General features: G+C 34.5%; 3 protein-coding genes across 4 annotated transcripts in view; all 3 read left to right on the forward strand.

Annotated features, from left to right (window-relative positions):
- Positions 1,670-8,095, forward strand: LOC105161905 (omega-amidase, chloroplastic). Of its 2 annotated transcripts, XM_011079761.2 has the most exons (10): positions 1,670-2,058; positions 2,514-2,630; positions 3,121-3,345; positions 3,474-3,567; positions 4,309-4,383; positions 5,444-5,522; positions 6,227-6,242; positions 6,751-6,831; positions 7,031-7,113; positions 7,726-8,095. In XM_011079761.2, exons 1-10 carry the CDS (start codon positions 1,744-1,746, stop codon positions 7,811-7,813), a joined length of 1,173 nt encoding a protein of 390 aa, XP_011078063.1. In that variant the 5' UTR covers positions 1,670-1,743; the 3' UTR covers positions 7,814-8,095. The 2 variants fall into 2 exon arrangements, with proteins under 2 accessions (XP_011078063.1, XP_020549726.1); XM_020694067.1 differs by lacking the exon at positions 6,227-6,242.
- Positions 8,794-9,747, forward strand: LOC105162003 (protein BIG GRAIN 1-like B). The gene has a single exon (XM_011079903.1). It carries the CDS (start codon positions 8,794-8,796, stop codon positions 9,745-9,747), a length of 954 nt encoding a protein of 317 aa, XP_011078205.1.
- LOC105161906 (vacuolar protein sorting-associated protein 2 homolog 1) overlaps positions 16,335-17,597 on the forward strand; it is a 4,049-nt gene continuing 2,786 nt past the window's right edge. Inside the window, exons 1-2 of the mRNA XM_011079762.2 lie at positions 16,335-16,476; positions 17,141-17,271. Of these exons, the coding sequence (XP_011078064.1) occupies positions 16,440-16,476; positions 17,141-17,271 (168 nt within the window). The 5' untranslated portion in view covers positions 16,335-16,439. The remainder of the gene's footprint in view (positions 16,477-17,140; positions 17,272-17,597) is intronic.

Here is a 17,597-nt window from a genome sequence, read left to right on the forward strand (position 1 = left end):
CAGTAAATGTATAGGAAGAAGTATATTTTCTGTATGCTTGTATTATTATCTGATTTATGTGTGTAGTTTTATTTAATTAGTGATTGATATTTTAATGGAGTATTAAACTCTTCACATAAATGATATATTTATAACAGGGCAGAAAATGAAAAAAAATAGTATACTTGAATAGAAAAAAGAAAAAACAAAAAACAAAAAGGAAACGTTTTCTTTTTTCATTTAGTTCCCAAAAAAATACAACAAAAATGATTTTTACTTATTTTAAAAATATAATAGAAACTCAAGTCTTAAGAAAAATAATTATTAAATATAAATAAATGTCGTTTTAATTTAATAAATTTACTATGCTGCGACTGTTAATTATTTGTTAATTGGAAAAACTAACTTAATGTGTAATTAAGTAAACTGCAAAAATAACTTCCTCATTACAAAAATGCAAAAATAATTTTCTCATTACAATTTCATTCAAATCACAACAATTTATTATGGTAATTTTATCAAGTGCTGCTATAATAATAAAAATATATTCTAATTATATTATATATAAATATATATATTATCACAAAGACATTATTGCAATTAAATACATAAAACCTTACTCCTTTCTTTTTTATTTTTTTATTTTTAAAAATACATTGTTTGACTGTAGTTTAAAATTGGAGAAAATTGCATTTTTTGTACTATAATTAGGTCCCTTACAGTATTAGTATCATAACTTAAAAATAGCTTAAAAATGTACCATAGTAACTAAATATTTACAATTTTGATACGTCCATTAGAATCTAACCGTAAGACTACGTTTGTTGCACGTGATCATTAGATCAGACGCCTTCACGTGAGTGATTGGGGATAAAAAAAAAGATTGTACTACCAAAATGCAATAGTCTCTCTCTCTTCCCCCCCCCCCCCCCCCCCCCCCCCCCCCAGCCACTCTTGTGAAAACGGTCACACGTGACACATTAGATTTATAATGAAATTACGGAAATACCGAAAAATAATTGCAAATATTCTGTTAGAGAAAATTCACAAAAAGGCATGTAGCCATTAGTTACCGGCTGAATGAGTTGTGGCAACCTGCTCTGCAAACCATCTTATATTTTAGTATCAATATTACAAACCATTCTATATTTTGGGACCAAAATTATAAATTTTCTCAAAATTATATGTATAATGGAAGTGGTGATATAATAACGAAAGCAATAGACATAAATCAAGTACCCTCGTCAGGAATGAAGAATAATGTATGAAAGAGGACGACGAAATAAATCCGAAACATCAAATTAAACTTCTTAATCATGATTAACTAATTCAATTCTTAGCTTCTTAATCAACAAAAAAAACCTATTTTTTTTATAACGAGAGAAATGTAGTTGAAATCTCTATTGTAATAAAGAAAAGGACGACCAGCATAATAATTCTTGACTAACTCTTCGAGCCTAAAAAGTTATCTTTCTCCTTTTTACACTATATATATATATAAATAAAGATGATGATATGTTTTTCTCCAAATGAATATGGTTTCTAATTTTGAATTTGAGTGAGGTGTGATAAAATAGTGTTCAAGTTTCGTAAATGAATTAATATGTGGTCTTAATCAATTAAAGTAGTAGCTACTCGTCCATATATATGTATTATCATGCTTTAATTAAAAGTAATTACAAAATACACAGTCATGAGAGAGAGAGAGAGAGAGAGAGAGAGAGAGAGAGCATCTAAAATTTATAACACGTGAAGCTCTATAAGATGCGCAGGCACAGTAGATTCCTCCTGAGAATGAATGCCACCGCCGCCGTTGAAATGCTCTCCTCTCCCTCAATCCAACTTCACACTCTCCATTCCTCAACTTCCTCCTTCTCTCCCCAGATCCCCCTCCGCCCCTCTTTTTCCTTCAGAAATCTGGACACTCGCCGCGTTTCCGACTACAGACGAATTGTTGGCTGCAGTTCCGCGGCGACGTCGATCCGTTCAATTTCATCTGCGACGATGGGGTTTGAACTCAAGCCCGAAGAAGCTAGAGTTCCTCCTGCTATTCCCCCGCCTACCCCTCCTATCAGCAAGGCAAATTCTCTTGACGTTATTTCTTTGTTTACACCTTTGTGTGCATGTGTTTATCATTTAAACTAGTGTGTTTGATGTTTCTGCAATGTTTTTAACCGCGTAAATGCTGGTTGTTATCGTTTGGGATTCTCGTGTTTACCACCTGTTGGCAGACGGTAGTTTTCATGCATGGGATATAATGGGGCTAATTCCATGTAATGGCAGAGTGTTCATGGTGTTATGTTGTAACTAGTGGGTAACAAGTATGTTCTGAGAGCTTATCTGAGCTGAATTGCCGATTGCATTCGTCACTCTATGCTAATAGAGAATAGAAGATCATTTGCATTGATATCTGAAAAAAATTGGTTGGGAAGACTTTATAATACATGTCCAAGTGTATATGAAATGGAGGTTAAACCTCCGCATTTGTTTCTTCACCATTACGGCATTATGATCATTTCTGCATCTTCTTTCAGTTCAAAATCGCACTCTGCCAGCTATCTGTAACAGGTAATAAGGAACAAAACATTGCTCATGCCCGCCAAGTAATTGAGGCGGCTGCAGGGAATGGTGCACAGCTGATTCTTCTTCCTGTAAGTAGGGTTTATGTTAATTTCACCGTCCACTCTTGAGTAATTATCATACTTTTGTGATGCTATTGCTTATGGTATTTCAAAATTCCATTTGTATGAAAAAGTATCTTGTTGTATTCCATTTTCTACCTAGCTGTGTTTCTTCAAAAGATGACCTTTCTGATAACCAACTTTCAGGGACTATTCCAACATCTTTTTGTATTCCATTTTCTATCAAGCTGTGTTACTTCAAAAGATAACCTTTCTGATAACCAACTTTCAGGGACTATTCCAATAGTATGAAAAGTATCTTTTTGTATTCCATTTTATATCTAGCTGTGTTTCTTCAAAAGATGACCTTTCTGATAACCAACTTTCAGGGACTATTTCCATTTTCTACAAGTAATTATGGGCTTGTAAATACTCAATTGAGTCTCTAGTTTATTGTTTTCTTACAAGTTTCGGTGTGAAATACTAAATTTGAGATGACATCCCTCCGCTTTGGTGTCAGGAAATATGGAATAGTCCATATTCAAATGATAGTTTTCCAGTATATGCAGAGGATATTGATGCTGGTGGTGATGCATCTCCTTCAACTGCAATGTTGTCTGAACTTTCTCGCAGTCTAAAGATCACAATAGTTGGTGGGTCCATACCGGAATGGAGTGGTAATAAGTTGTATAACTCCTGTTGTGTCTTTGGCACAGATGGAAAACTTAAGGCAAAGCACAGAAAGGTATATATGCTTTTTTCTTTGTAAAGAAAAAATGTAATTGAGTTCAAAAGCTGTTAGTGATATACTGAATGTAGAGGTTTTTCTGGACATTGGACATTGGTGATTGGAGTTGTTTTTCTTGTTTACAGATTCATCTCTTTGACATTGATATACCTGGCCGAATGACCTTTCAAGAATCGAAAACTCTCACAGCAGGGGAGAGCCCGACCATCGTGGACACAGGTATTATGTGCTTTCTTTTAATATGATAACCAATGATCTTCATTAGCATATGGGAAGTCATAGTGTTGAATTATGTATTTATTCTTGCATCAAGAATAACATGCTAATGCTATTTGATTGAGATATATTTGTTATGAAGAATTATACATAATGCTCTAAAGGCATTGTCAAATTTTTTGGACTTCAATTTCAAGTTCTGGAATCTCATTTTTTACTGATTTTTAAATCGAACCTCAGATTCCTTTAGTCTCATACTGGATGGTTCTTCATTTTGCACCTCCACAACCAGTTTGTTGTAAGATTGGTTGTTTTCAATAAAATGTTGCATCTGCGATAAATTTTATTGATAAATTTACTTTCTGCTCCTGATTTCATTTAAGTTACTTCAGAAGCTATTCATGAAGTTACAACATGCTTGGCTGTGTGACGAAATGCTTTGAGTTGTTCCACATCTCGTGCCAAGTCAAACATTTAATTCGATGGGATAGTATTATCTTTATCATAGAATGTTTGGCTGCCTTCTCTAATTTTATCTTCTTCCTACTGTGCGGATAACTATTTATACGATGGACAAAGTCCACAGGAACTTTTATGTTCATCGCTAAAGCTTTTAACAATTTGTCAATTTGACTGCCTGAGTTTGACAATTATCAAATATGCTTTTGCATCCCTGAGGCTTAACTACTGCCAATTCCAGCTTCTCGCGTCTGATGAAAATAACCACCAGCCTCTTGTATGTAGATGTTGGGCGTATTGGTATAGGTATATGCTATGACATCCGATTCCAAGAGCTAGCTGCTATATATGCAGCCAGAGGTATGGTTCTTGTTCATCTTATTCTCAGTGGTTGATACATTCTGTTTTCCATATTGTTTAAGTTTGTCAGGTGATTCAATAAACTCTTAATTTGACTAATTATTCCTGAGTATCAACATGGTTTTCATTATAACAGTAACAGGAAAAGTTATACATTCAGCTGGAATATATTTCTTCAGGTTGATCTTATGTGTCTAAAATATTTGAGATCCTTAGCCCAGGAATCCTCGACCATTATGGAACAGGAACCACTACCTATTTGGGATGAGAATTGGAGAGAAGTAATAAATCAGTATGGGAGATTACTTGATTTTTTGCAAGTATGGTCTTTACAGGATGATATTCTGCAGTGGCTAGGATTGTGGTTTCACCTTCCATGTGATTGTGATAGTAATTTCATCTAATTGTGTCGATTGATACTAAACTATTATATTACTTGGATAGCAATTAAGATTATTGAAGTTTGGAGGATAAAAGTGGAAAATCGGCATAATAGGAGTGTTTGTAAGGTACAAAACCAGGTAGAGCAAGAGAGCAATGAACTTCCTAGTACTTTCTATATCAACAGGTTGTTTGAAGTAGCAACAAATACTGTTTCCACTTAGGGATCTTGATTCACCCATTCAGGTAATACAGTCCCATGTAAGTTCCATATTAATTCTATGCATAATAGTTAATTCTCTTGCAAAATATTTTTCTTATCCCTATAAGTTGGTCAAATTGAACTGAATGTGAATACGTGAAACAGAAACACTAAAATATTAGTAATCAACAAAAATACAAGTGATATAAAACAGGGATTCCTTTCATTACCCACTACACACTATGCTTGACATAACTCAAGCTTTCAGGCTTCGGCTCGCACCATGATTGTACATTCAGTTTTTTGAAGAATGCATGTATGTTCTCTTTCTGACCACTTTCTTCTTTCCGGTCTCAATGAACTCCATGGAAGAATCTTTGTGTAGTAATTTCATATACGCACTTCTTCGTGTAGTCGGTTATTTTTATTCACATGAACTTCATGTTCCTAACAGGGCTATTTTTGTTTAACTTTTAGGTGCTCACTTGCTTTGTTATCCTGGGGCTTTTAACATGACTACTGGTCCCCTTCACTGGGAGCTATTGCAGAGGGCAAGGTAAATTGATCAACCTATGTTTGACTAAGATCTTTAGCCTAAGTTGTTGCAATGAAAGGCCCTGCCTAGGCACTTCGAATTTTGCTAGAAACTTTTTAAATATTTCAAACTGTAAAATTTATAATAGAACTGTTACCAATTCGAGTTTTGATTTTGCTATATCTCTGTCAGTCGTGTGAATTTATGAGCAAGAATATTATTCCATATCTGTTTCTGCGCACATCCTGTTCAAGTTTTATTCCCTCAAACCGAACCAAATTCGTCATAGCAATCTCCTTGGTGTTGAAAAATTGGAACTGCTACGTCTCACTGGTTTGTTGGGATGGATGAATGTTTAAATGGTCTAGTTTTGCTTAAGGCTGCATAAATTGATGAATTTTATGTAATTTCACAAAAAATACTATTTATTAGGCTGATAGCCTATAATATGAATATATTAAGTGTTCACCTAATGGAAGAATGTTGATCCAATGCTAATTCTTGCCGTGGTATGGTAAGCCTACTGTGTTGAAAGGCTCTATATTGGTTTGACAACCTGGACAGTTGGTTGCTGCTTCTTCCATAAGATGAATTGGCTTTTCCTGCACATTTTGGCTGATCAAACTGTTTGTGCATCTTTCTGTTTAACTATTGTAGATTCTTTTCTATTCTACATTACATAAATTATTCCTACTAAAAGTTCATGTTTGCGTCTTATTGTACAGGGCAGCAGATTGTCAGGTACTGTCTCATTCCTGTTTTCCTTCTTAAAATGGCTTATGCCCTTCTGAGCTATTCTTTTTTAGCTAAAATCCTGCCCTGTCTTTAAGATGTGAATTGAAATATAGCCTGTACAATGTTTTCTACTTCCATACTTCTCAACAAATGTTATGTCACTTTGTCCTTTATTTATGTATGAAAAAGCAAATTAGATTGTTTGCTTGGAATATGAAAAGGAATTTATGTGTAAGGATCTAAAGAGGAGAATTGGGTTTTAGCTTTAAAAACTTGAATTATTGCATTGATACAATTAGTTACATAGATTGGTCGATTGACCAAGGATTCAATTCTGAGTGGAGGTAGTTTATTTAAGCCTCAAGAAATGGATGAGTATAGAGATTCCGTGTTAAAGTTATCCTTGTGAACGAATTTGGTCATTTGCATCATAAAAACATCTGCATGTTCGCTGGTAACTTTACGAGCCAATGTATGCGTGTGGACTTAACTGATGCTGCTGTTCATCTCACAGCTATATGTGGCAACTTGTTCACCTGCTAGAGACTCTGGTTCTAGTTATGTGGCCTGGGAGCATTCTACTCTTGTTGGGCCTGTGAGTAAGCAGTTAATTTAGCGTGAAGATTTATGGTATTTTTCATGGTTTTGAAATATGGAAGCATCAACATTCAAGTAATCAATAGATGTTGATGCTTCGATTTGCTCGTTGCGGTTGCGGTTTTGGAATATTCCTTCGATTTGCTCGTTGCGGTTTCTATCAACTGATGATTAAATAAAGGTACTGAATCTGGCAGTTTGGTGAAGTACTTGCAACCACAGAACATGATGAGGCAACAGTCATAGCAGAGATTGATTACTCACTCCTTGAGCAAAGAAGGTACATGACAGATGGATATGCATATGAAAAGCTTTGAGTTACTCTTTGTCTTTACATATATGCATATATGAATGCATATCCCTGTATTTCCCCATCAAAATATTTTTGTGTTGGCAGTTTTACTTGCTGTTCATCGTTTTTGTATATTTTAATTGATATTTTGAGATCCAACAGTTAAATTCTAGTGAATGCGTAACCTTGTTTGTGTGTATGTTTTTTGGTGAACGAAGAAAAGCGAAGTTCTTTCTTCTCTTGTTCCTACTGATTTTTCCTGTTTGTCTAAAGGCGTTTGCTTGGAGGTGTGGGAAGCACACATGCTGAAGACCTTGTTGCAGTACTAGGCCAAAGCATTTCTAGCTTTTACCTGCTTTTTTCCTCTGAAATTGCTTACGATGCTCTCAATTGAGTAAAACTTGGTGGGAATTTGCCATGTTTCATCAAATTATTGGATAAAACATCAACTTTTATTTACTATCGCCATGGTAGCCTGCAACATCTCCCTTTCTCCTGGCAGAAATTCCAATGATTTTCCATGGTGTAAATTTGGTAACTTATACATGTTGACAACCCCAATTTTCATTTACTAAATCCATGTTATCTTTTGCATTGCAGAAAGTATCTTCCATTTCAGAGACAGCGTAGAGGGGACCTCTACCAGCTTGTTGATGTTTTGAGGCTGAATTCCACAGAGACCAGTTGAGGGGCTTCCATTTACATTGAGAAGTGGAGATAACTGGTAAAGGGAACAAAGATTCAAACCTCCAACTGCAGTAATGAAGTCCAACTGTCTGTGTTGGTTCATTACCAATATTTCTCCATGAATGTTATTTGTGCCAATGGAGGTTAGTTTCGGCTACACACCTGAGTAATTCAGGCAGAAACGGGAAAAGAAAGCGATATGCTCCTTTGTTCCACTGTAATGCAGCAAAACCGTTTTTCATATATAGACGTGGACCTAATAAAAATTGGTTTTGTTGGCTCATCATTTGTTGATCATTGTATTATCCATGATGTTAACCTTTATTCTATGATATAGCAATAAATACATCTAAGAGCTCATTAACCTACTTATAAACTACCCAACTGGGTGGATAAAATTTCCCAGGTTTGTCGAAATGGATAATCCCAATATAGTTCTCTCTTGCCTTTCATTTCAAGCTTAATGCCCTGCCCTGTTTGGAGGAATGTTTACCTCGCAGAAAAGACATGACTACATTCCCTCCCATGATGCTGCTTGTTGATGCTTGTACCGTGCCTTGCTTAACTCGGTTCCCTGTCTATATTGAACGTATTGCCAATCCATAGAGAGACATCTGAATTGAATTCTGTTTGATACTCAGATATTATAGTATCTTTGAAGCCAGTGGTTTCCTCATTCTAAAGCATAAAAGTCAAGTCCTGTGTGCACTAAGAAAGCAAGAACAGAAAAAACGAAGTTGGTCTCTTCACCAACAGTTGAAGTTGGCATTATATTTCATATTGCATACTCTACATGTAGGGATTTATGCAATAAAGACCCTTTCACATTAAAGCCTTGATTCACTCTCCCCCTTCCCAAATCCCAACCCCACACACATAACACACAGTGGTGGTATATTATACTTCATGACCATTAACATGATTCTTTCTAGTTTGGGATTCATAAGTTAAGTGTCCCGAGTCTAAGAGCTTCCAACAGATATGCAGGACACATACAATGCACGGCGTAAAGGGCCATCATTTTCTTCGTCTCTCCTCGATGCCATTTACCATTCCATCGATGACGCTACAGAGCAACAAGAAATGGAAGACTTTGTTCTCCAAAGAAGAAACAATGCTGCAAGAGTCCAAGAAGATATTGAAAGCCTACGACGAGCAATCATGGTAGAGAACTGGATGGAAAACTACTGCACCAGCCACTTTTCGTCAAACTCAGCCTCATCAACAGATTCCAGCATCTTCTCGTCATCTTCTGATCAGACAGAATCCTGCAAAAGCATCTTCTCATCGTCTCAACGTAATTCTGAAATCCCCGTGAGGGAGAGGCCTTCACAGGTTGACAGGCAAAAATGCCAAGGAAGGTTCACGGGGACAAAATCCAGGGCATGGAAGAACGTTTGCGGAGACCTGAAGAAGGTGAAAGAGCCCATTTCACCGGGGGCTAAAATCGCCAACTTCTTGAATTCCATATTCAGTCCAAGAAACTTGAACAAGAATCATCAGGTTCAGGGCCTGGAAGAATGGAGCTCGATGAGGAAACCAAGATCAGTGAAGAATCCAACAACATGCTCAAGATCTTGCTTAAGCAAAAAACCTAAGAGGTCTGTCAGCATCATTCTTGATCAAGACTGCCAGCCATACAATGAGGAACATTCAATTGTTGCATCTGTGCCAACAATAGGCAGCAAGTTTATCAAGAAAAACATTGAAAATCTGGGGCACAGGCTCTACGAGGGGAAGAATCTAAGAGAACATGATCTCAGAGATTACTGTCACAAGGAGCTTGATGTGGATGACATGAGTTGCACAAGCTCTGACCTCTTTGAGCTTGAAAACATTGGCAGGGTCGGGACCAGAACGTATGAAGAACTGCCTGTGTATGGAACCACAAGCCTGAAAATCAATCAGGGCTTTGCTGGTCGGCTGATCATCTAATTTAAAGATTTTGAGTCATTACTCAGCCTTCTTGTCTCAAGTTTTAGCAAGTAGGAGTACTATTTAGCAAGAACATTGTTGTTCTTGAAATGTGGGAATCATGCAACCTCAATTAGTTAGCAGAAAGCTGCAGTTCTTGGATAAATTGATGTTATTACTTCAATGATAATATATGGTGTTGTTATCATCATCATGAAGAATTCAAGTACCCCAACCTCCACTCTTGCTAATATAAGAATTCTCATGATTATATGTGGACATTGTAAGTGATTCTGCTGTAGAAAATTTAACTTAACTAAATGTTATTTTCAAGCGTTGTGAAAATGTGTACAAATGGAGACGAAAATTTTAGAAAAAGATTGAAAAGAAGAAAATGAAATTTGTAATGATGACATGAATGAACTTTTTCTTCTTTGGATTGAAGAAGAAATGATGTGATTTTGCCCTTTTGATGTTGCAATGTGGGCTTGGATCTTAATGTGCCTATTAGGGAAAATTGTATTTTGGTCCCATATAGTAGGATTTTTTTTTTAATTTTATCCTATTTATTATAATTTTTTCATATTGCATTTTGTAAGTTGAGTATTTTTTTCAATTAGTCCTCTCATGCTTTTTTCATTTGATAATTCACGAAAAATGTACAAAATGCACGTGAGATTACTAACAGCTTCGTCAATTATTGGAAGGAAAAATGCACGTGAGGTTTAAAATCGAGAAAATTTTCAACTTATGGGATGCAATATAAATTTTTAAGTGTTGACATTGTACTTGAGGTTCTGAGTAAGTTTAGTCCAACGGTTGCACAATTAATTTTAATCCTTAAGGTTAATGAGGATGTCAAAATTTATTTAATCAAACATAATGGGTAATCAGATAAAAAATAGTTCCAATAGAATTAAAAGCTAGAAATAGAAACTTTTATTAAATATTGTTTTAATTGAACTTAATTTCAAATGTACTTATTAAAAAAAAAAAAGGGTTTAAATGATGCTAAAATTATATTTGTATTCAAAATATATATCTGACTTACTCAATCACAAAGCTAAACGGACACAAAAGAGAAGTTAAAAGATCAAAGTGTGACATTTTTAGAGAGGAGCAAAAGACTTTATATGATTTTGTCCACAAGAAAGTTGTGGTAGAAAGCACATTTGTGATCAAAGTGCCACACATGTATAAATAAATAAAAGACCATAAAAAAGGGGCCAAATTGCGCATTACCCCTTATGTTTTCAAAATGCAACTAAAAATTCCCCTATATTTTTGAAATAGGCAAAAATCTCTCGATTTTTTTAAATATAGCACACTTGCCCCTCACTGTTAAATGAAGCTAAACGACGTTAATTTTTTTTTTCAAAGCACCATTATGTCCTAACCTATTATATATTATTTTTTATTTTCACGACCGTTGGATTTTTTTAGGCAAAATTGCAAAATTAGTCCTGTATATTAGGGGGGGTGGCAAAATTGGTCCCCTAGCTATGAGACTGGCAATTTTAGTCCTTTATGTTTAAAATTTGTAGCAATTTTGGTCCTTCTGGTCAAAAGTGATCGAAAATTGACAAATAAAATTGGGGATTAGGGTTTCGGCGACAAATGGACATTACTACACAGGTAGCATCCTACGTGGATGCTGACGTGATAAAAAAAAGATTAACCATCACCCACCACCACCAAGCCGGTCGCCGGAATTTTTTTTCCGGCGCGTCTCCGGCCATGCGTACCACCACTAAACTCGCCATCCTACGCTGATTCCAACCCTATAGCATGTGTTTCAATCAGAGTTCAAATATGTCCCCAATTGTTGATTATAGTCTTATCCTAAAACCTAGATTTATTTTCTTTCTCTTCTCGATTCACCGTCGTCCGACCTACCCACTATTCAAGACCACCACCAATCAACTCCCCATCCTCCGGCGAGTTGATTGCACCCAAGCCCATCCATTTTCATCAACTATTCGGTCGGTTCTCTTCATTTTTATTTTCGTCACTTTTTCTCCGCGCCCACCATTGATTTTTCCGTCATATCTCCGTCACTAGCGATTATCTGGTTAGCGGACCAACACCTTTGTGTTCGCTCCCCATGGCGCACACATCCCTCCGATCAGTTTTCGTCAACGTTACATCCACGACTTCTCCTTAATGTTTTATTTTAGTGGCAATTTTAGTCCTATATGTTTTAATTTAGTAGCAATTTTGGTCCTTCCGACCAGAATTACCAGTCAGCAGCCATGTAAGATGTCACGTGTTTAAGTAGAGACCAGTTGGCAACCGAAATCCTAAGCCCCAATTTTTCCGGCTAATTTTTGGGTAATTTTGGCCGGAAGGACCAAAATTGCCACTAAATGAAAACATATAGGACTAAAATTGCCAGTTCAGTAGTTGCAGGATTAATTTTGCCACCCCCCTATACTTACAGGACTAATTTTGTAATTTTGCCATTTTTTTATTTCATAATAGCCGTAGGATTTAATCAATCTATTTTAACCATTAAATTTTAAATTATCAAAGGTCAAGATTTAATCAATTTTGATATATATTATATTTATAATTATAAAATATAAAATATAAAATATTATTTATAAAAGATAAAAAATAATAACATTAACCCCTCCCCTCTCCCCAACCCCCGTGCGCACCTGGGTGACCGCAACACGGCGGTCGCCCAGGGAAATATGGGTGACCGCGACGCGACAGTCGTTAGAGTAGATCTGGGCAACCCCGTGTCGTCGTCGCCTTTTTTTTTATGATTTTAATAAATTAATTTTTTTATTTAAGAAATAGCAAAATTCTAGTAAATATATTTAAGAATAAAATTATTTAGTTTTTAGAGGAATGTAAATGCAAAAAAAATCATGGAAAACAAGATTAAAACAAGTATATTTGACCATAGTAATTTTAAATAAAAATCACGCCCACCTGTAGAGGCTTCACGCCCCACCTTCCGTTAGTTTCTAATAAAAGTGGGGTTTCACGTAGAATTTTAGAAATTAGGGAGAATTTTTCGCTTATTTTTAAAACACAAGGAGTTTTTAGGTATTTTTAAAAAATACAAGGGGAGGATGCAATATGAAAATTGAGTTTTACATATTAGCAAGGGCGAATTACACTTTTGGTCTTTAAACAGTATATTTTGATTCCTAAACATGTATTTGTTTCTTTTAATATTTTATTTATTTTCGTCAATTAATCGTTAAATCAAACTGAAAAGATCATGTGTCGTACATGTGAAGTTAGGAAGGATGCTCGGAAAAATTTCATTTCCTTCTAATTTAACAGTCAGTCAACGAACATGACAAAAATCATTAAAAAAAAGTATAAATTTAGGACTAAAAGTGTAAATAATAATTGTTTAGGGATTGAAATTAAATATGCTATGTTTAAAAAATTAGATTGGCTTTGCCTAATCTCTCTCTCTCTCTAAAATAGCATAAACACATTTTCCCCTTTTAATGTATGGAAATTAGACTTAAACCTTTACCAAAATGCTCAATCTGTTCAATTTTTTTTTTAATTTTTTATTTTCACGCACATTCATTATTTTTACACTGCCACCTAAATTCGAATTCAACGACTCTTGTGAAAATCTTGCATTCAATTTATTGGGCTGTCCTTTAAAAGATAAATTGCTTCATTTGTTAATTCAAACGAAAGTGTTGAAAGTCTCGTTACCAATAATTTATAAACTAAGCAAATAATTAAATAATAAATTTATAAAATTACTATTACGCCCCTAATTCTATTTGTGATGTTTTTTTGGAAAGGGATGAATTTGCCATGTTTATAACTTAATATATTCAAAAGGATGTCTGTCTAAGGTTCTTTTTCATTATTTTGGAACAGTGCTTGGAATATTAGATTAGAATACTTATTACTAATAGACTGAAACTTTAGTCATGTGGCCAGAGTGTAATTAACCCTTTAACGAGGGGCCAGAGTGTAATTAAACCCTTTAAAATAACCTTAATCATGATTACCATCTCAAATAGAATAGCACTCCCTTCACCACATCCTAACGCAGCAAAAGAAGCTAAGAGAAATAAAAAACACTTGAAAAATCCTCCGTTAACACCTACTCTATGTTATGTAGACAAGTATTTCACATTACTTGTAAATGAAGAGTTTAAGCAGTTTATAAATTCCAAGGTCTCTTTTCCTAGCAATGTGCCTTTTCAGGTCAAAACTGTAAGACTTATACGAATTCAAAGCGGACAATAGATCGCGCAATGGAGCACCGATTGACCCCCAAACTACAAAAGTATGACATTATTATCAACTTAAAAAACAACATGCAATCGGTTAATGAGGTGTAGCTTAGCTAGTGAAATCAAAGCACCATACCAAGAGATCATAGATTCGAGTCCAACAAATATGAGTGTATTAGTCTATTATAATAGTAGTTATTAATTAATTATACACATTTACTATTAATATTAACATATATTAATTGTTAATTGTTATAATTATTATATAATTGTAATCAATTTATTTAGAGAGAGTGAGAGAGAGAGAGTGAAAAAGAAAAGCAATCTTGCATTGGGCCAAAGGATATTTCCCCTTAGCTCCCTTTTGAATATCTTTTGACAAAAGAAAAGGAACAAGTAAAAACCCCACAAGATCAAACCCACAATTATTGCCAAGAAAAGTGAGCAAAATCAAGTGCAAAGACAGATGGGCAGAGATGATTGAGGTGGGATATGTGATGTGATCATCTACATAGAGAAACCCCAATCTAAACACATACTTACTCACTCCAAAGGACATTAAAATTTGATAATTTGATGTATGGAAAATTTGAAATTTATGGAAATCATAGTGCACATGCAATATAACTTTTGCACCCACAAAAAGTAGCTATATTTCTAAGTTATATTCTTTTTCATCCTACCCAACTGTTAGAGATATTAAATAGTATTTTCTTTTTATAAGTTTTAGACGATTTCTCATAGGGCATGAAAATTTGACCAAATAAAAGGTTGTGAGTTTGTATTTTGGCACCATCCATTTATGTAATAGAATTTTACGCACTGGACTTCGTACGTTGGGACATGTTAGAAATATTAAATATTATATTATATTTTTTTAATAATCTAAAATTTTAAATAAGGTGGTCGTTCAACAGATCATTTGGATTATGCAAGTAATCTGGGCCATTTAATTCTTGTGTCAATGAGTTTTGACCAAATTTAAATAATTGTATGACAACTGTTATTACACTTATTATGTAATCTATCACTTTCATTAAATTATAAACCAATTAAAACTATTATTCGCTTGCCATGAGATTTTCAGGAATATTCAAAATATTTCATGTCAGAATTTTCAATCAAAACGACAGGTTATTTCTAGTACTAATATCTAATTCCTAAATCTGAAGGATCCACGCCTTTTGCATACGTCGTCACCCAACTGTTCGAAAACCTATTCTGGACAAACCCTTAAAATGTTTGTTAAAATCACTTTATTTTATTTGATTTTAAATATATTTACTATGTGATTAATTCATACAGAACATCGATATAACATGTTTATTTATTCATTGGTGCCTCTTTAGTCAAAAGATCCAATTTTATTGAGTGGGTTCACTTTATCAATATGATTCACATTGGGCTTTATCAAATTAAGGCCCAATCCACAATGCCATAAGCCCATGGAAAATTTGAATTTACAAGTCCAGCCCACATCACGTTGTCTCCGCATTGAATTCCATACGCACAGTATTGTCCCGTCTCTATCAAAAAAATATTGTCCCCTCAAATTTTATTATATTTTTGGGTTAATTACATTAGACTCCCTGAAAAAATCTGAAATTATATTTTTTTCTCAAAAAAAAAGCTTCATTTGCATTTATATCCTATTCAAAAATTCATTATTTATACCTAACCTCTTTCGTTAGGATTTGAACGCATAATGTAGACATTAGCAAAAAAAACTACATAAATTTATTTAACAATCTTTATAATAGTTTTGTACTTATAATGGAAAAAATGTAATAACATTAACCTTACTTTACATACTTATATTATATTTATCCCTTTATAAGTATAATAAAAACATACATGAAAATATTAAATGAGGCGAAAAATAAAAAAATCTATGTAAATTTTTTTTTTTGTTAGCATCGACATTTTTCGTTCAAACCTTAATGAAATGATGTCATGTGTACGGAAAGAATTTTTGGAGGAGGTGTAAGTATAATTTTAAATTTATTTGGAGAAAAGAGTAATTTTACATTTTTAGAGGGAGTTTAAGTGTAATTAATTGTATATTTGTAACTTTAAATTACGACTTCTCTAAAAATTTGTCATAATTATAAATACATTCTTATTATTTGAAAATTATAAATCCTTATGTACCATCTAACAAATATCCTTGCGTTAGGCCGTCACAAGGAATTTTTGTTAAACGATGTGTAATTTTAGAGGGTAGATGTAATTTTTTAAATAATATTATACACGTATAAATATATAGTGAAATAAAAAATTTAATGGAATTTAAAATAAAAAATTCAATATTCCAAGAAAATTTTAGCGCTTCTGCATGATCGTGCGTTCGAAACTTCATATTATCAGCTGATTTTTTGACATAATCGTAACATATACAGAAGGGCGCTGTTGTTATATTTGTTCTTTTGCATTGCGACGTATATCAAGAGGAAAGGTTTCTGGCTGTTTGCATCAATCGGTTCCGCGATGAGTTTCCTTTTCGGGAAGAAGAAAACTACCGCAGGTTCGTAGCTCAGTGTTGGTTTGCTAGAGTTCCTAATGGGTTGCGGATATTTTGGTGTTCTTGAATTTTAACAAGCGTTGTTGTTGATTGAAATGAATGTGGATGGATTGGTAATGTATGGGCTCCATGTCAGGGATTTATGCAGATGGTTGAAACCAATTTGCGTAGAAAGATGTGTTTTGGGTTTCGTTTTGTTTGTTTCAAGTTACCTGTTTTTGCACGGACGATGTTAGAAGCATTACGGTTCAAGAATTTGTAGAGTTGGGGTTTGAAACTGTGAATCTCAATAAGCATAATTCTTCCCTTTGTGGATTAGGGATGGGGACGTTTCTAAGAATATGAGTTATTGTGCATTTGTGAAGCAACAAATGTATTTCATCGGGCAAAATCAGTTTAAATAAGTAAATGATCGGTGAGTAATTTCATCGGGCAAGAAAGATGAGAGCTGGAGCATTGAAGGTTGATTAGTTTCTTCAAAGGCATTCACCATTGATGATGGTTGTCAAGGGCATGCATTTGAAAGTTTGTTTCATGTCTCTAAGAATTTGGTACCCTGTGCTTGTCTTAGGGAACCAATCCCAAATGTGATCTAATATATTTATGTGCTTTATATATTTCTCATGTCTTAGAGCAGTCTTTCTTTCTTCTGCTCCCTGTTTCTCAGAGCTTATGCGGGAGAATAAGAGAATGCTTGATAAATCAATCCGGGAATTAGAGAGAGAGAGGCAGGGTTTACAAACTCAAGAGAAAAAACTTATATTGGAGATCAAGAAAAGCGCAAAGCAAGGGCAGATGGTATGTCATTTCTGTAGATTATGTAGGTATCTCCCTGATGTATGTCTCTTTTTCAATATCTAACTTTCCGTACTAATTCATACTTCCTCTCCTGATATGATGGTCATGTGGTTCGTGTGAAGATATTCTGGTGTTAATTTAGCTCACACTCATTTGATGAGATATGGCTCTGTGGTGCTGCGTGATGATTCAGTATTCAACATTATATAGGTGTCCATCTCTAGGAAACTACAGAATAACCAAACACATAAACTCTTTACAAGAACCAATCTGAGACTTTTGTATGTGGAGATTGGCCGCTGAGAAGTTTGAAACTATCACAGCAG

The sequence above is a fragment of the Sesamum indicum genome, linkage group LG5 (assembly GCF_000512975.1).
Source record: "Sesamum indicum cultivar Zhongzhi No. 13 linkage group LG5, S_indicum_v1.0, whole genome shotgun sequence".
NCBI lineage: Eukaryota > Viridiplantae > Streptophyta > Magnoliopsida > Lamiales > Pedaliaceae > Sesamum > Sesamum indicum.